Here is a 20,446-nt window from a genome sequence, read left to right on the forward strand (position 1 = left end):
GAGCATTATAAAGAAAGACCAGAAAAAAAAGATATGCTGAATGTCAATACTGCAGAAAGGAAAGCCCAGAAGCATATAGGCCTATTCTTGATTCTTTAAATAAAACAATTGTACTAGTGTTTTCTTGGTGCTTGGGTGGAGAGGTATGCTTCAGACGAGTATAACAATACTGATCTTGCAGCTGTAATAAAGGTTGTTGGAAGAATTCCTGCACAAAATACTGATATAATACAACAAGTTCATGGCTGTTATGTGATGTACCATGCATCCACCTAGACCTGTGAGTAGGGATGGGCAATATATTGATATTATATCGATATTGTGATGAGAGACTAGATATTGTCTTAGATTTTGGATACTGTAATATCGTTATATGACATAAGTGTTGTCTTTTCCTGGTTTTAAAGGCTGCGTTACAGTAAAGTGATGTAATTTTCTGAACTTGCCAGACTGTTCTAGCTGTTCTGTTATTTGCCTTTAGTCATTATATCCACATTACTGCTGATTATTTATCAAAATTGTCATTGTGTGAATATTTTGTGAAAGCACCAATGGTCATCCTTACAATATTGTCGCTATATCAACATTGAGGTATTTGGTCAAAAATATTGTGATATTTGATTTTGTCCATATCGCCCAGTCCTACCTATGAGTGTCAAATACATCAAGTTAGATCAAGCATGAGTAGTTGGTCCCCCCCCCCCCCCCTTCTTTTATTATTCCAGCCTTTACTTGGCTGTCAAGGGAGCATGGACCTTTGCATCAAAGAAACACATCTAAAGGCGGGAGGCTCCCTCTGCCCTCCTGTCAGACTCTGTTCATCTCTTTTCATCCCTTTATGTCTCCCTGTCTTTGTGTCAAACAGGTTTCCTTAAAGCTTTGTACATCTCTCAGTCAGTGTGATTTCAACCTGCACCGCTCTCCTGGTAATTCAATGTCCTCATCACCAGCTCCATCACACAACATCACACATGCATGGCCATAGGCAAAGACACACACAGACCGCGCTCTGCCTCTGCACTGTGCTCTTGTCTCCTCTAATGAGGTCAATTAATTGCAAGTATGTAAATGGAAGCAGTGAGGAGGTCAGACATTGTCCAAAGTGGGGCGCAGACAATAAAGGTTTGCATTATGAAGTTTGGGGAAGCTTAAGAGAGAATTAAATGAATATGTTTGCTGGAATGTGCGAAGGGTAAGCTGCGATTTAGAGAAATGGGTTGGTCATGCTTCAGCCAAACTGGTTTTGTTTAACAGAATTCATCGGGCTGGTGAGGGGCTTGTCTAAGATGAAGTTTTATATAATAATAATAAGTGTCACTCATGCCACAGCTGGGCCAACAGGTTAAACAATACTGTCATGCAACAGTTCACACAAATAGAAGATAACTGATTTTATTATTCATGTAGGATCATGTCGTCTTTTGCAAAACAGGACATTCCTCATGGCCTCAGTGTTTTTCTTCTCATCTGTTCATCTGTAATTATAATTCCACCCTGAACTCTAATGAGGGTGGAGGACATCACATGAAGGCTTGAAGGCAAGGTGTTCCTTCATTAAGTCTGGTGTGTGTCTTGTCTTAACACGTGAGAAACAGACAAGTTCATGGCTCTGCAATCACACCCTACATAATACGGGCTTGGACGATAACACTGAAGTGATCACAGGTGAATGAATGTCGGTGCAGTAATCACGCAGCACTGTATCTTGCACTAGAGCCTTAAGAACAGTGCTCTAAGAGGACGACTTTTTTGCATCTTCATTTGAAACTGCATTCCTCGCACATAAAAATTAATAAAAAGTGCCCCGATTTCCTCATGGGCTTATCAATCAGTGATGAATATGTCTTGTGTTTTCTGCAGCTTCAGACAGATAAAAAGCATCAGACTAACATCAACAAATGCACCAGCTGTACTCAATAGCTGCAGGCAAACAAGAGTTGACACAAACCTCTGCTTCAACTCACAAGTGAGTTCACTCTCAAAGTATTGACACAGGAAACAAACCAATACAGTGTCTTCTGATAAACAGTCATAATCTATTGAGTAACTTTACCCAGTCCTCTTCAAACATAATATCTGCAGTGTGCATTAGTAGCATCCTATGATGAACTGATAAGCACTGTGATATGATTCTGGTTCTGGGTGTACCCTCTCTTACCTCTCTCATCTCTTGTGAGATGGTGTTCAGGCGTTCATTCTCAGACTGGGTGTTGGTGAGGATGTTGCGTGCCTGGCGGAGCTCGGTCTGCAGCTCCAGCACCCTCTGCTCGTAGTAGGCCTCCTTACAGGCCGACTCCTGGATAAGAGACTCCTCACGGCTCTCCCCATCCGCTGCCACCTTCCTGTGGTTGGAGTAGGCTTGTCCAAAGGCCTGGAGATAGAGAGGGATGGAGGAAAAGAGCTGTTGGTTAGAAGCTATAGTGTTGGGATATATGGGAGGATTTGTAATATTTTAGTGGCCAAGCAAGAGATATATCAGCAGATGAAATGTTAACTGGCTAATTTTGTATAATAGGATTCTAATTGACAAAAATTTGTTTTGTGATTCAGCCATTTTAAAGTGACACTGATCTCTGCTACTGTGGTTTAGCTGGGGACTGGGGCTAAAAAACCTCCCAAAATACTGTCACCGCCCAGTAGAGATAATCAGTTAGGCTCCATCTGGGCTGCATCATCCCCGTCTCCCCCCCCCCCACCCCACTCCTCCATATCTCCCTCCCCTACCCGCAGGACATTGGCCTCCCTTGCACGTGCTCTGCAGTGACTCCACAGATGGAAAAACCAAACAGGAAAAGTAGAGCAAATGGACTAATGTCTGTGCGATCACGAGAGGCCTGTATTCTCATGCTCTTAATACCTTAGGAGATCATGGCAGAGTAAGAGAAGGTCACCAGATATTATTTGATTTTTATGGATTGCCTGAAGGGGATGAAGTTTATGAAGATTAAATAACTACACGCTAAGGCCTCTACCTTCTGTAGGGGGGGGATATTCTCTATTGAAAGGCTGTAAATAGTCATTTGCTGTTTCACTATTATTAGTACTGCCTTAATTTTTTACCCTCATTTGTTAATGCCTGGAAGGCAGTGACGAAAACTGTGTGGAGAGAGACAAACAGAGACAACCAGGGGGAGACAGAGAGAGAAAATAGACCTTCTTTGAAGCAGAATCTAGTTTAGACTACTCTCTCTCCCTTCTCAAAATAATCATCCCCCTGATTACAGATTTCATTTCCAATCCTGTAACCAGCAGTGATTCGATGGAAATTCTGATTCTCATCTCGCCTCACAGCTCGAGTGCAGACCGTAATCTGAAGTCACCTGAGGCACATAAATCTGACCTTGTTTGCAGCTGCACTGCACTCTCTCTTCTCTCTGACCTGATACCCCCCCCTCACATCTGCACGTGACTGGCTGCTGCAGGATTTTCTCTGTTTGATTGCTGCGTATTGTATTAATCCCAGTAATTCCTTTAGAGAAAGGAAAATGTGGAAATTTGTATTAAGTCGAACTGACCTACTTGCAGGACTTGCAAATACGGGAAATGTGTAAAACGAGTTTAATGGGTTACAGCGGCGCGTGACATAATGTCTCGTGCATGGTGGCTTACATTCCAGGAAAGATGATGGTCCTAACAGGGAGATAGCGACGATGAAAAGATAAACTCTCACATGTGAGACCTTCTATGGGCTAACCTCTATGAAAAAACCCATTATTGCACATAACTGATTGTGCTAATGTAATAAAGAACATCAAAATTGACATAATTGACTCGAAAACTCCTTTACAGATGAACTGATAACTGCCAACATTTTTCCCCAGTTAGACCCAACACCAACTGAGCGGACACAGTAGAGCTGAAACTGACAGCTCTACTGTCTGACAGAAAATTAATCGGCGAATATTATGAGGATTGACTAATCATTTAAGTAATTTTTCAAGCAAAAATACCAAATCTATGCTTAACTATGAGCATTTGCTGCTGTTCTTTGCCTTAGGAGATGGTAAACTGTATTTCTCATGGTCTTGGATGGTTGATTGAAAAAAATTGAAAACATGACCTTGTGTTTTAGGAAATTGTGATGGACATTTTTCACTATTATCCAACATTTCATGCACCAAACAGTTAACTGAAAAAATAACACTGATAACGAAAATGCTAGTTAGTTGCTGATGATTAGTTTGAATTAGTTTAAAACAGCTCTGAACACAAGATATGCTTTTATGATATTCAAGTAAGATAAAAGGAAGTAATCAAGGTGTTCTACCCACTGTGAGGTGCTTCCAGTAATCTTATAACCAAGGTTCACATGACTGTTTGACAGCCAATACGTTTGTCAATGACCAACTAATGTCAGCCACTACCAATAAAGAGTGTTGCTTAAAAACTATCCTCATACTTTCCCCACTACCTCCCTCCCCTCCAAACATCACACCATCAATCAGCAGGAGACTATTTGATTAGAGAGTCATTATTAGAGACAGGATTAACCCAATCACAAATCAGGGGAATCCCATCATTATAATCTTTATGCGTGGTGGATATTGCAGAGCGACACCAATCAATCCAATCTAAGAGGCCTGTCCTTCAAACATGCAAGTCCCTAGCCAAAAACCCCACTGACCCAAGACCTTTAATCTCAGCTCCCCAAGCGTGGGTTTAGGCTACTTTGAAGGGAGGGTAAATTGGGGACGCACGCGACCAAGCCTATAATCTCACAGCGAGCATCCCGCCCAATTTATAATTCATCTTTAGCTTGCCATATGTTGCGGTTTTTACATTGGACATGTGAGTGTGGATTATTAATCTCTTGTAAAGCTAATCAAAGGCAGGTCTTTAGTCATTAGCACGCTGTCTGGTCTGGATTTCCTGACAGATTTTTCCTCACAGAAGACTATGCCTAACATGCTACATGAGAAAAAGTCAAAAATATGAGAGATTTATCCCATTAGAGAACCCAACATCTGATTCCAGATGAGTGCATACATTATGGGCTGAGGTTAGACACCCTGCCGCGCTGGTCTTTATACTGTAGGCTGCCATGCAGAGATCAAAGTACATAATCACTGTGATCAAAAGCACCATGTGATTGAGGAGTTAATGAAATGAGACAGTCACCTCCGATTTTGCTTCTTTTTTTTCTCTCAGTCATATCGGTCTCAATTATTTTCATTACTTCCCCATGCGTTCCTCACACCATTACAGAGGCTCTGACTACCCTGGTCATAAGATTAACTCATGGAAACTTTGAAGGTATAAATAAACGCGTGGGTGCATGAAGGCAGACTAATTTAAGAAAGTTGCTAAGTCTGTATTATTAGTCTTAGGTGAAGTCTATATCAAAACATTGGTTTCTCTGGAAATGAGGTTTAATTTTACACCCAGGACGTTAAACTCAAACACCTGCTATTAGTAGGTTTATCTCGAAGCAGAAGAAATGTTGCTACAACACATTGTGCTTTGACGGTAAAGTTTAATGACTGCTTGTGTTCGAAACATGTTGGAACATGATGTGAACGTTGCTTTGTCTTCTAATCTGACCACAAAGACAGCCTTCAAAAGGCAAAGTCCACTGATTTGAAGGTAAGTCGAATCAGGACTCTGCGGTCAATCACACCGTTCTGCAATCAGATCCCAGCTCAGTAATAGAGAGAAAATGCTTAACACTGAGTTCTGAAGGCTACAGCCCTACTGCTAATGTTCAAAACTTGAATAATATAGGAAATCATAGCAGAAAGAATACAGGTCGCGGAGTTCACTCTGGTTTTCCCCGCTCAGAGTCCTCCTGCGCATGCTTCTCTAATCCGGTGAGTCAAGAGCACAAGGGAAATGGGCTTTGGGCTTCTGACAGGTAACAAACAGATCAATACTGCTGGTCTGAGAGGCCCTGTGGAGCTAAAGGAAACTAAATCTAAAATTCTATTTTCAGTTCCTGTTCTGCTAGCAGAGAACAGCGTTTCTGTGGCATGAAGTGAAAATAATGAGTGGGTAGAGATGTCTCCAGATATATAGTTACTGCAGACCATTAGGAGATAAGAGTAAAACCAATGGGTATGTTCAAGTTAATACACACACACACGAACTGTACATAGGGCTGGATTTAAGGTTTTTTCAATCAATATGGGTGAGTCCCTTTGAAAACCCCTGCCTTAGGAGCAAAACCCAGTTAGAAAACTCTGGATTTGGATCTTATTCTCCAATCTCTGGTCTAGCTTTAATCATCTCATTGTAAGTTTCCATTTGGCCCACTGTGGTCTCACAGTCTGGCTCTCATAGGAAAGTAAAACTTGCTGCACAAAGGCCAGGAGGAGAGGCAGACAGAAATGGAGGATTGGAAACACGATAAGCAATAAATATATTGTTAAAGACAGAGAGGAGTCAGACAGCTTCATTGTTGCTGAGCCTAACTGAAAAAAGCTGCATCTTCTATTCATGTAATTATATGAACACAACATAATGAAGAAGTTACCCCATTCTTTGTTTTGCTGTCTCAGGGACCCAGTGAACATGGTATTTTCTATGAGTTGCTAAACATCCTCAAGAAAAGATAGAAATTAAATGAAAAGACATGCGCAAACACAAACCTAGAGACAGAAACCAGAATTCAGACCGACAGTGAGAGTTAAAATAAGAGAGAAAATAGGAACAGAAAGAAAAGGAGCCAACAAAAGTCTCATACACTGAGAATTTATTTGGAACAGAAAACAAACCCAACTCCAGAACAAGACAGCTTCCCCTATCCTAACATTGTTTTGAGGCAAAATGCTGACATGCTAATCTCACTAGATGATGCCAGATAGGACACACCAGGGCACGCCTACGGAGCAATACCAAACAACACATCCTTTAGATGCAGATGTGAGATATGAGAATGCATTTTGGCAAGACTTGTGTACCGGAGTGGGCTTGTGATGAGCTAAGATTTCCAGTCTCTTCAGCAGCATTCTTCCTCTATGACAAAGACAGCCTGTGACAAATGCTGAACAATGCAATGCTATGTCATTTATATCAGTTCAATTACTCATACAGATGGGTCCAAGTCTTGTGGTTGACCCCTGGATTCCAAAGCGGTGTTTCAGCAGCAACTGAAGGCTGGTCAGTGTTAAGGGCTGTCACTGTATGCTGCTGCGGAGGAAGAGAGTTGGAGCAGGAAGGGGGGGGAAAAAAACAAAAAAACCAACACTGACTGGTTTCTCCGGCCTCGTGAATCGCAGCTCACGTGGAGTCACAGTTTGTGATGATAAACAGACTCTCCCTCTTTCTGTCTGTGTCACCATCGTCATTCACAGGCCACTGCACAAGCAGCGACTTCGAAGGGGACAGATTGCTTGGAGATGTGTGTTGATTCTATATTTAGCTGTCCGCTATCAACTGTTCATAATACGGATCTCTTCGGGGCGGGAGGTTAAAATGCATCCGGCGAACCTAGCACTGCAGGATGACCCACTATTCCACACTGAATAGGGTCACCACACTATACTACCCTTATTTATTTCTCTGTCGCATAATAGCTCATTGTGTTATTTCTGCATCAACAGGCTGTGTAACATGGTTCTGTTCTGTGAGGAATGTACACCGCGTCACGTGCCAGCGTGCGCTTGTTTTAGTTTACTCAATTTACTGAGAGCGCTGTTGCTGATTAGTGCATGTTATGCCAAAGCCAATGACTTTTGTTATAATGAGTAACAGAGAAGCTAATGATTACTGCAGACTTTCAGACTACTTTTCCTTTGGGGGATGGGATGGAAATAAAAAAAGGTTCATGTTCATCACTTGACAAATCTGGAGGTTATGATGATTACGGTTTTTGTCACCACATCAGCGACTCTAAATTTAAGAGCTTTCAAGACTTGATTTTCTACGAGCAACTAGACAAATTTATGAGGAGTAATTAGAGTATATATGTATAACAAACAAACAAACTGTCATATTTAACAGTAAGATGTATGCCAGGTGTTTTATGTGCCAAGCAGACAGAGAAAGCAGGAGAGGAAAAACAAGAGGGTGCGAATGAGGAGAGGCAGAGATATTAGTGGTTGCCTGGCACAGAGCCACATTGATTCACTGCATATCACAGAGCTGTCAGGCTATTATTCACACAACAGGCCTGGACAATTTCACACACACACACACACACACACACACACACACGCACACACACACATGTCCCATTTCCAATTTTCCCTATGTGCCCTGCAGTCAGCCATACTGCAGCACCTGGTACTCAAGCCATGTAGGGGCTTGCTCACCCTTATGATATATAGGAGAAAGAGGCGAGTGTTCAAAGCCTCGTAGGGGCTCAGACAACACTGCATGCAACTCTTGTTGGCAACACATTTTAGGCGATGCGCTGCATGCCACAGGCAAGGAATACACCACAGAGAATATGAGAGAGCAGAGGTTAGAGAAACATACCCGCGTGTGAGTTTACAAGACACATATTTCCTTGAAAATAAACTCTTTTGCCTCAAGTAGACTGCTCTTGAATGTTATACTCTCATCAAGAGAATTGAAAGGCCATGAACCTCCTAAAAACAACCACAAAGCTGTGCCCAGATTGTGGATCTCCTGAGTTGCGGGGCAGGACGGAGAAAGAGAGAACGCCAGAGGGGATGGAGCCATCGGGAGAAGGTAGACTCGTGCAATTAAAGCACACACATACACACACATGGATCTCAGCGTACGAGGGATGTACTAATCAGACTCATGAGGCCCTTTACACGCCTGACTGAAAAAGTTGTCCTGAAACATGAAAAAATATCAGAGTAGCCTAATTGGGCTGCAGAGGCTCAGTGATACAAAATCTCTACAAAATCCTCCCTGCTAACATCAGGCTGTAATGATTAAGTGCTAGTTAGGGCTTTCATCAGATTTGGGGAATTTGGGAGCTGGGGAAAACTACTTTTCATATTTAATTCTAACTACACGTTAGGCTACTAATCTCAAGTCAGCATTAGAGATTCTGTGTGAAGTCAGTCTTTAGTTAGATCAGACCTGATGTTCAAACATGCTGCTGATCTATATTCATCATACGTCCACAAAAACAGGAGCTTGGGGAAAATATATCTCCTTTATAAAAAAAGGTGGAACACCTGCAAAAGGAGGACAACCGAGATCTTCACTGCCATTATAGTGTCTGAGTCAGCCTGAAGGATCTATACTGTGGGTGTTCACAGACTGGGTCCTGTGTTATTACAGGGTAAAAACAGTCATTAAGCCCCTGGCAGTAAGCTAAAGAGACGGGGTCTGAGCACAGTTTATCTAGCCTTCGCACTATATGATATATAAGATGAGGGTAGTATTTACATGATGTGGAATCTGTAGTATAATGAGAAAAGGTCATTTCCATGCCGGTCACGAGTGAAATACAAGATAATCCTAAAAACAAACCACATTCCACTATCAACATTTAGAGAAAAAGCACATTTCTGTGGGGTTAGTGTTTCCTGAGTAGGTTTGTTTTGACTTGGGTTACTGTTTTTGTTTCCCTCTTCTATGCCATGATGGAAAATTGTCTTGTGCAACAGGAGCAATGAACCGCGAGGTTTTAAACTCTATGTTTGTCTTCAGTATTTAATCTTAGCAGTCAATTAATGACAAGAAAGCATCTATATGTTCCTGGCTGTTTACTGCATCTTTTGTTCAGCTGCTAAATCTGCCACATAATGGAGGAAAAAGCCAGAGTCTCGAGGGAGACCGCAGACTCAATAGGTCTGATATATTGCACCGCCGTATCGGTGTCTGGGGCTCTTTATCATCGTTCATATCACTGCAGTGTTCCATACCGGCTCCAGTTCTGGGCACACACACACACAACCTCAGTCATTTGCAATGCAAAGGCAGCCTTATCTATGGTTGCCTGTAGTCAGTCTGTCGGTTCCCCTTTCTGCCCGACGCTCGGTGCCTGGATGAAATCTCCCAGGTCCACGCGCCGGCACCCCAGGGGAACAGCCGTCGTTATGGTTACTATGCCAATTACAGTGACAGAGCGAGAGGCGGTCAGTAGAGGCAGGGCAGAGGGTGCCACTGACACAGATGGCTGTTTCAGGGCTCAGCCTAGCACAGCTTGCTCTCCTCCCTTTTTCTCTGGCAGCAGTCATCACCCATGTCCTATGCCTCCGCGAACCGAGATTTGCTTGAACAAAGAGCTCGCTGGTCTGAGGTTGCTTTGAAGTATTTTTGTTTTTTGCTATCCGGCCAAGCCTACATCACAGTAAACAAGCAGTGAAACGGGCTCGGTCTCTATTTAGTGTGTATTTCACCATATTTCCCAAAGGACACTGCTCCCTGTGGAACCTTCACATATGACTTCCACAGCTGAACAGCCTCTTGTTGTTACTGGCATAAATGACAGAGTGTGTGTGGGGGGGGGGGGGGGGGGGCAGCTGGGACTGCAGCTGGGACCAGGCACACACACATAATCACGCACACATACAAATATGCATACACTCGTGAACTCAGACATGCACACGCCCACACACGTGATCACATTTTCTTCCCGAGTCCAAGGTCAGGTTTGCAGGAAGGCAGGGAAGGGGACACTGAATCTATAGTGTTTGTTTGTTGTTCAGTGGCGAGATTTTCTTATCAAGCTAGCCTCCCTTTAACCTTACAAATAATCATTTATTAGATTAATGTTGTATATGAGAGCCTAATGCATTTCCCCTCATCACGCTGGACACATCCATTAGTGGCGAGACATGTCTAATCAATCAGGTTGAAGCATTGACAGGATGGGGGAGGGATTGCTGTAGCTAGATTCGACTTCTTCCTGAGGTTTTCAATCTAAGGTACCTCATTTGTTGCCACTTAAATGCAACTATTCATCACTCCTGATCTACTTTGTCAATTTTTCCACCACTCCACTCATGAACAAGGCTACTATAAAGTTATCTCCCAATCTCATCCGAGCGCTGTCCCTAACTCCCCCTCTCCTATCTTCCCATTCACCCTCCCAGACCCAGAAGACGGTCTCTCGGGCAGGACCTGCCCTTGCTCCCAGCCAGACAAAGACTAATGACCTCAGTTCCTCCTTTGCAGTAATTAAATTCTATATGTGACTGTTTGTGCGCACATACTCTCTACCAGTGAGGTCAAATCTTGGGTCAGGGTGGCAAACCTTCCATATGAGGCCCTGTCAGCTTGTAAAGAATGAGGTACGGGCTCTGTAAACTCAGCACCAGTGTGTGCATAATAGATCGTATCTGTGTGCAAATAATGTACTCTGTTATATACAATACAGTATCTGAATACGCCGGACAAATGATTGTTTCTGGTTTGCATTTGACAATAAGTCCTTTCAATCCATGTTCAAACAATACTTGGTCAACTTTACAATACCCAAACCTTTCTCTAACAACAGAGCATTCAAGTAAAATAATGAAAAAAAGATGAAAGATAAACCAGAACACAATGCCCTAAAGTGAAAGCTGCACAAACGCTGGAAAACAGCCTACCTCTCTTTCATCAGACACATATTTATTAAGCTACGTTTAGTACAAAAACATTAGCTGCTTATTTTCTATTTAAAGTCCCAGCACTTTAAACCCATCAAGCCAGCTGATGGAGGAACCCCTATTCTTCTTGCATCTAAAAAGAGAGGTAGCTGGTTCCCACAGGAAACCCACTCTTTGACTGGTGCCCCTCCCATTCCAAACCTCTCTCCCTTTCTATCCGCTATCCCCCTTTCTCAAGGACCCCTGAGAGACTGGCACACATCCAATTAAAACCCCTCCCTCTCTTTTGCCTCTGCAAACCCAAACTCTAATGTTGTTACTGCTGCACAACCAGCCCCCTGCCTGACTTTTTTTTTTTCCTACTTCCAATTCCTCCCTCTCTGCCATGCCTGAGGGTTTCAAAGCGTGGGCTACATGAGTCTTGGGTGTGACACACCTCGATAGGGGGACCCAGACCAACTAGCCTATTTACAATAAGAGCCTGGGGAATGAGAAGGAGGAGGAGAGGAGGAGGACGTGGCGGGGAGTGGGTGTGGAGCGTGGAGAGAATGTAGACATACTGCTGTTCTCTGATTGCACTGTGGTGTTAAACTTAAAAGGACCCCCCAGGGCAAAGGGACAACCCTTTGAAATTGGGTTAATGTCTGAATAGATAAGCTATTAAAACGAGGAGATGTTTTTCAGACTCTGCCCTGTGGTTTAATTAATTTAGCTGAGATGAGAGATACTAGCCTTCCAGTCAGGGGATAATTGAGATGAGCGGACCATGTAGAATTTCAGAGGAACCAGAAAGGAGGAGTATGCCAAAATGCAGTTGTATAAACAGAGGACGCTATCTGTTTACATCCCAACCCCTGATCTCTTCATCTACTGCACCAAACCGCAGAAGGCCCAGGGACAAACTGCAGAGAAGGCACTGCACACACAAAACTCAACTCCTCAGTAGCGGGAGGATTTGGGTGGAGCAAGTCACACCCTTTGGATGCATGTGCATGTGTGAGTGTATAATTCTATTGGCAGGGTTGGGGCACCGACCATCTGTCCACTTATAGCTATCACAAGTTTATTGCTGCTTGTCATATATGCTAATAAGTGTGGGGGTGTTGCACGCCCATGTTGGATCTTTTGTTTCTTTGGGGAATGTTCCCCTCAACTCAAAGGGTACAAAAAAAAAAGATATACGCCTCAAAGCCCAGGAGAGTAAAACATCTATCAATGTGGAGATTTTAGATTTTAAAGGGGTCACTGAAAAGGACATTAAAATTTGCATGCCTCTGATTGCTTGCTGTCTGTGTTAGTTGTTGTTACATGGACAGCTGCGGACAGCACGGATGCTTAGTAGTTCTGTTATACTGTAGTGTCAGTTCCTGTCACTGTTGTCCTGGTAAAGTCCAGAACATTGTACGGAAACTCAGCATAATGAGTGTTGATGTTAACACACCAGGGAAGGCAAGCACATTTAAAAAAAAAAAACTGTATTGTTAAGACTTGCTCCTTGTTGTTCCTTGTTAAACAGAGGTGAGAGAAGCGTGTTGTCTGATGACCCTCATGTGGTCATTTCCTCTGATCCACTAAAAGATATCCGGACTCATACAGAGTTATAATTCATATGCTTCCCCATCCGCTATAAAAAAAAAAGACTCCTCACAAGTAAACAGGATGCGGAGTAAGGGGCAGGGTAGGCAAGTTCTGGCTTCATTTCAATAGAAGGAAGAAGAAAGATTTGATGGAGTAGAGCTTTCCTTAGACAGTAAGCTTCCTTATGGTCATAATTATAAAAACACAAAGCCATAAATAAGAATTCAGTTGAAGCGTTAGACATGTTCTTTATGAGGTTGTCATTCTGTGGCACAAAAGGAAAGTTTGTTGGCAATGTGATGCAGCCCACAGACTTAATTTACAGACTCTATTAAAGGAATGATGCAGGCGGGAATACAAAAACAAACACAAACCTGTGCTCTACCCACATTCCTAGCTGATTCATATGTTTACATAAGAGGGCAGAGTCTCAACACAAATAAATATGACCCTGCTGTCAGCGGGTTACATTGACCATAACTAAACTGAATAGTAGTTAGGCCTAGGGCTAACGAGACCATGTGCTTGAACAGGAAACATAATGCCAGATTGTATCTCTAGTATACAGCAAGGTAGGATTACTGTGGAGCTAACTTACCTAACACAGGCAGGCTATTGGTTTTATTTTGGTCAATACAGACGATGGCCATAAATAAAGCACAAACGTAATTCTGATCTACTTGATTCAAAAAGAACACAACAAAACCAAAAATAGGTTATATGTGGTGTTAAAAATAAGGAGCTGGTTTAGGTTTAATAATAACAGATAATTCGTAAATCTGGGATTCAGGGAATGCAATGAAACTACACAATAAAGACAAGTCGACATGAAGGACACAAAGGATAAGTAGCCCTTGTGTTTCTTACGCGCGCACACACAAATCTAGCTCAGTCACGTGCATGCACACTGGCTTCTTTGTTGAACAGATTTCTAATAGTTTGTAGGCGTTATGTGATGCAGGAGAAGGGAAATGTTGTATTGTCAGAGGCACACAGCCATTACTATGACATCATCCTCTGCTTTTAGCCTGGAATAGTCTTCAGTAATTGGATTACACTGGTCGAATCATGACCCAGCTGGGCTGCCATACCGCTTCTCTGCATGCACTTTTGACTTCTGCAAATGTTTTAAAGAAATATTTCATTACTAGAGTACTTAAAATAGTATAAATGTAACTATGTATAGTAAGTGTAACTGTAGGCTTTATGGTGTGAGGGATCAAGTACAGTAAATACTCAAATTACTCATATTACTGCTCAGCTTCGTTTGGGTTCAGTTTTATGGGCACACTTCATTTAGATTAGCTAATAACTTCATTTATATTTATTGTAGCCGGAGGGAAGTGGGTTAGAGTGTGACCTGATGACGCACACAAAATTAGATCATACAATATACCCATGAATGGTCACAATGCTATGCTCCTGTCAGTGGGCCACAACAACCTTAGAAAGGCTTGGGGAGAAACTTGATGTTGGTTTCATTGAGAACCTTAAATCATATTTAAACAGCCAACAAACTGCTACATACCAGAAATATCTAAAACACTATTTCTACCCTCCCGGGTTGCTAATGCAGGTCTTCACAAACGTGCAATTCTTTTCATTTAAACAGACTACACAAACACTCCACTCTTTAAACATGAAACCCAAAAACATTTGAGGAATCCCAAACAATTCACCCACTGAGACGTGGAGCACTCCAACAGCCATCCAGGGTAAATGTGGCCTCAACTTAAACCGTAGATGGGTGCTGATGGTATTTTATTTAGCAGAATTAAAGACAAAAGCTCTTAAATCATTACGGATTAGCAGCGGGCCATTTTACCTAAAACTGGGCAGAATGATTCATTACTTTGCGATACCATATGGTCATCCTTCTGTGACACAGAAGGCAACATGAGTCCATGTAAGTGCTTCTTTGGATTGACCCACAAGTCTGGATGCTAAATAAGATTTTTCAGTGGAAATTTCTTTTCATGATATATGTATGGGTGGTATTAATAATTTGCACATCCTTTTTATGGCTGAAATTCATATACAGGTCTGATAACGTTTGGAGAACAGGCTGCTATAGGCTTGGCAAGCACTTGAGTAGGCTACTGGGCCAGGATAGGAAGAACAGGGTAGTTTCTTAAGAGCACCTGCCTGTCTCAGTGCAGCATTAACCCAAAATGCACCTACCTGTCCCTGGCTATGGAGGCTGCTGAGTGTGGCAGGGCCTGGCAGACTCCCAGACCTCCGTAAGCCCTGTGCATAGCGGCTGGGATTCATCCTCTTAGGCCCAGAGGGTAGGGGATTTGGGACTTTATTTAGTGCCATTTAGAAAAGATTACCCCTTAACTGCAGACTTGCCGTCCAGCAAAAGACATTATGGATAAAAGGCCTGATCAGAATACCCCAAACAATGCTGAAAGGTTTAGGTCACATCCTAGGTCACAGATAGATGCAAAAGCATACTGAACACAGATGGAAAGCCCAGTGAAATAAGACAATGATTGAGTAAGGTGTCTTGAATGAGCTTTTAGGAAGGGCTGGGAGCTTGTGATAAGCCATAATAATGACTGAAATAAGAAGTAAGAAAAGAGAAAATAAGAAACACTATGAGAGTGAGAGATGAGCAGCTGTTGATGAAATGTAACCCAGTGTGGCAATCCAATAATATGACTCTGACTATTTATGACTCTTCATATAAGCGACCAGATGGGTTTTGTGTTCTACTCGTATTTTCTACTGACGTCCAATCAGCATCCAACCCATTTAACACCATAGAAAGGGCTTATAGTCACACCAGATATCTTTGTTTAAGGACACTGGGATATATCCTTTAGTAATCAGCCATTTCAAAAGGGACAAAAGTGACCAATCCTTTCAAATGTAACCACAATGGGACGCCTCTCTCAATTCTCTCCTTTGTCATACGCTGTGTTCCGCTGGCATTTAACTCTCTCTTCGTCTATGACATCCAAGACCTGTTAACCCCAGCGGGCTCAAACGCACAAAGGCCCAGCGAGCCAAGCACAGAGCACCCAGGTTTTACTGAGCTTAACAATATTTAGGGTTTTGATTGTGTGGTTGAATTCCACAACGCAGTACACAGCTGCCGCTACACCGATAGCATAGATAGAGTCGCATGGGAGGAACGAGGTCTGTGCGTAACTGAATGACTTCAGTGTGGTCACTGACGCTCGTCGCAGTGCATCAAGGACCAGAGGAGCTCGAGGCCTTTGTTAAAGTGCCATTGTCTAAGTAGTCTGAAGTGGTGGTAGTCTGAAAAAAAGAAAGGACCTCTATCAGAAAAAATTTAATCAAAAGTGAGAACTCTGGGATGTTCTGTGGCTCTGTTGTCTTCGGATAGATGATGGCGTCATTGTGGCCGCGGCGTTCTAACTTAGAAGAGCCGAGAGGCTAAACATCGAGCCCGGCACACCACAGACTCTCCAGTTCTCCCTACAGGTACAGTCCCTCAGAGGTGCATTAACAGTTGGAGGTGTGGCACATGATGTGGTCTGTGAGTGGCTTAACTTAAGAATAACAACAACAGCTGAGGCAACACCACCTTGTGCTCTTACACCGCTACAATGTGGTATAATGTCATTAGCTACTTTACCTTGTGACTGAAACTGTACTCTGCAATCTGTGTGATAACTGGGTAAAAGTCCACGCAGCTGAATCATATCTTCATCAGCGGCCTGGTATGCAGGGGTGACTTTATCAGAGCATTGTTTGAGGAGTGACCAACAAAAGTAAATCAGCTGTCGACTTTTGATATGATATCCTGTGTGTCTAATAAAAATTTCTTGATAAAAAAAAAAAAAAAAGTTGAATCATCACAACGCAATTTATGATCAGACAAGTGGAAATATAAAGTCTTCACAGTATTACCGTCCAGGAGGTAGCATAGGAACAGTGGACCAAGTGACTCACATTCAGTATAATGTGCCAGCAGATGGATATCTCTGTCAGTCTAGTGCACTGCAAACTCTGCCAGTGGGCTATGAGAAAATAATCACTGTCTAGTATCTTTCCTCCTTTTCATTGAAGTGAAAGGGGGAGAAGAGGACATCAACATATACATGGCAGTGTATCCCTAGTGACAGAGGCCAATGCATGAGCAAATAACGGGCAGGAGAATAATTTTGTGGTTGGAGAGCTATGAAGTGAATGAGCCGGGGGGCTGACACTGTCCCAGATGGAGGAGTATGCCAACGACAGACCATAATATTATATATACGAATAGGATAGTTGCATCAGGGAACAGATAGGAACATCCTATGAAAACCTCCAGCCAATCGTCATGTGTATAACTAGTATTCTAGCTAGCTGTGAGATAATGCCTCAACAGACACCCACCAACACACTCAAAAGCAGCACCTGCTGAGGAAGCAGCACGGATGCTCAAATTAAGGCACAGAGCTGTGCCGTTACTAAGCAACAGCAGCACAGAATTCCTCCATCTTCCTGCCTCGAGAGTAGTGCGAGTGTGTGGGTGTGAATATTAGTAGTCTGCCCAAACGTGGGTGAGGATGTGAGGATTGGCTAAATGTCAGTGGAAGTTTGCCCACTGTCATGATGATTACTGATTGACTATTTCTGTCCAAATGGAGACAAAAAAGTGGTGTCTGGGCATTTAAATCACTATGAATACACATAAATCTGAGCTTTTTTTTCTATTGTGTTGTATTTGTGCATGCCAGCAACTGAGGAGAGTCATTGAAGACGATCCCATGTTGAGCTACTCTGTAAATCTCCAAGACAATCTACTCTAGTCTGTCTGAGACCTTGGAAAAAAAGAAAGGACATCCAAACATTGCTGACATCAGTGTAAATAGTGCACTTAAGACAACATGGCATTTATAAGAAATGACTTTCTCATGAGCTTTCATGACAGTAGCAGACAAAGCCAAACTTGCCAGTTTGCCCTGCCTACTTCAAAACACCACAAAGCACAGAGCAAGAGGTTGATTCACATGACATCTGTCTTTTTACAATTACAATGATATTTTGAGTTATGAGTTTGGATTTAAAGCGGAAGCCGACTGCTGAGATAAGCTTTAATTTTAGCCCCTGTTGTGACAATAGCCTATCTTGTGTTTGCTCTCCTCTGCCTACTGTCTGTCTCCAACAGACAATAAAGAGGAAGTCAAGAGGGATATCAGAGGAATGTGCTTGTATTTCTCTTGTGATAGCATCACTGCCCCTCATACAGAGGCTAGGCTGGGCTGGGGTAGAGGGGGGTTTGGGTAAAGCGATAAAAGGATGGCCATGGACTTTCAAAGGTTACCATCTGACCAGTGATCTACAACCAGCATAACCCAACCCTGAGGCAAAAGAAAGAACCTCTGCTACAGCTTGAAGCAAACAATTGAATTTATTACCCACACAGATGGATGTTTGTATCCTATTATGAGACAAGAAGAAAGACCCAATCTAAGAGTCCAAGCAGACTCACAATGTGAATTTCTTTTTTTAAAACAAAGACTTCAACTGGTGTACTTCGAAAAAAAATCTCCACAAACGTCCCAGCTCCTTTTCTTCTCGTTTGCTGCTATGGTTACTCTTTTAGACCGTTTCCAGTCTGTTTCTTCTATTCAAAGCTTTTCGCTGTCATCCCTCAGTGACAGAGCTAGGCCCCCTTGCCAAAGGAGTGCATGGGAAAACTTCTCTAAGCATAAGAGGACCACAGACAGAGAGAAGGAGGAAAAGCAGAGAGCTGAAAACCTCTCTCTATGTGTCTCTCCACTGAAAAACACAAAAACCCAAGGGAGTGATGAGCAGATTTCTGGCATGGAATAAAGGGGTTTACCATGAAGTCAGCTTTCTCAGCTATTGGTTGTCTGGCCTAGTGGGAGGACACAGGAAGAACCCCTCATCTCAAAGGAGGATGTGAGCAACCCTGAGCAAGCCTGTGTCAACGCGGGAATCTGACTTTTTTTTCTCCATGACTACTTGGTGAGCGCAGAAACAGTCAGTGGCCCTTGACTGTCTAACATCACTCTAAAGTCACACTTCTCTCAATCTAAATCACAAGACGGTGACAAACTGCTGCTCTAGTGAGAGGGAAAAGAGTGGGGAATAAGTCAAGCCACTGTTGAGAAACAACAGACATGTCCTTTATCTAACTCTCTAGCCCAGCTTGAACCGTCACTCTCAACATTCTTTCCATTCCCAAACGGCCGTAACAAGTCTGGTTTCCTCTGAAAGTTGTTCATCCCTCTCTCTGCTGAGCGGGAAGGTTCAAAATTCAAACCTACTCCCGCCCCTTTCAATTTAACTAGTAATTCTCCTTTGCAGAAGAGAGGCCCATCTGAGCTGAGAGACACGTTGACAAGATACCTACTGCCTATTAAACCTGTAAAAGTGTTGGTTTTGAAAGTTACAAATGAATAATAATTTATCTGAAATATGAACTGGCCACACAGATCACTTTATAATCCCCTGTCAAACATTCACAGCAAAGTATAGCATATGGAGTTCACTGCCTGTGATAATAGTCATATCAGTATAGTCTGCAGATCCACTCATGATTAACACATCATAAAAGTGGGGGAGGAAACAAACAAGGCCTTGAAAGCCTTGAGTCAGATAGGAATGTCTTGCGGAAGGGGCATAAATAAATAAAGGTGGCAGTGCAATGGGGTACACCCTGAATAAAGAGGGGGTGGGGTGAGGAGCATGATGAAGCATCTCCTCCTCATCTTGCAGTTTTGACCTTGTAGGATGAGAATCAGATTGCTTTTTTATGTCTTTCAAAATGTTAGGTCCCTATATATAATATTGTAATGACGAGCGCATACAAATACCATTCAAAAAATTACAAGGTCATTGGAAACTCAATATTTAGTGTCACAAATGGGTATACGCCCCAAATTGAGCATTAGGTTTAATTGAAGGGTTGGTGCGTAGCGCTTGTAAATCCTAAAGGATATAGATAATATTGGTGTTATTTCTTAGTCATTTTCTGTGATTTCTCATACACAGCCTACCTCTTTCAGCTGGTCGAGCTCCTGTCGGACGGCCTCGTACTCAATCTCCATGTCATCGTATTGCTGTTTGAGCTGCTGCTTCTCCTCCAGAACCGCCAGCCCGTACTCCGCCGCCTGGATCTTCTCGTTCGTGGTCTCACTCAGCTCCCGGGAGAGACGCTCGATCTCGGCCCGCATCCACTCCGGCTCGGCTTCCAGCAACAGCATAGCGTCGGTGTAGCCCTGCTCTTCTACGGACATGGTCGGTACCGGTGACGATCAACCAACGTACGCCAGCTGATCTGCGACAAGGGGGGATGTGGGGCGTCTTCAAGCGATGTAACCTTGAAGAACAAGCGGTTGCTTAAATTCGTCTATATTTAAATTGCATGATTGTTACGCTTGCGTTTCTCGTTGCAGGTCTTGTGTCTTTGGTCATGTAGATGACTC

At 42.9% G+C, this 20,446-nt stretch overlaps 1 protein-coding gene across 1 annotated transcript in view; it reads right to left on the reverse strand.

The window, feature by feature from the left end:
* LOC121896087 (protein bicaudal D homolog 2-like) overlaps positions 1 to 20,423 on the reverse strand; it is a 45,228-nt gene extending 24,805 nt beyond the window's left edge. Inside the window, exons 1-2 of the mRNA XM_042409736.1 lie at positions 20,018 to 20,423; positions 2,159 to 2,371 (exon numbers count right to left, since the gene is read on the reverse strand). Coding sequence (XP_042265670.1) covers positions 2,159 to 2,371; positions 20,018 to 20,257 — 453 coding nt within the window. The 5' untranslated portion in view covers positions 20,258 to 20,423. The remainder of the gene's footprint in view (positions 1 to 2,158; positions 2,372 to 20,017) is intronic.
* Positions 20,424 to 20,446: the final 23 nt, after the last annotated feature.

This window comes from Thunnus maccoyii, chromosome 4 (assembly GCF_910596095.1).
Source record: "Thunnus maccoyii chromosome 4, fThuMac1.1, whole genome shotgun sequence".
Lineage (NCBI taxonomy): Eukaryota > Metazoa > Chordata > Actinopteri > Scombriformes > Scombridae > Thunnus > Thunnus maccoyii.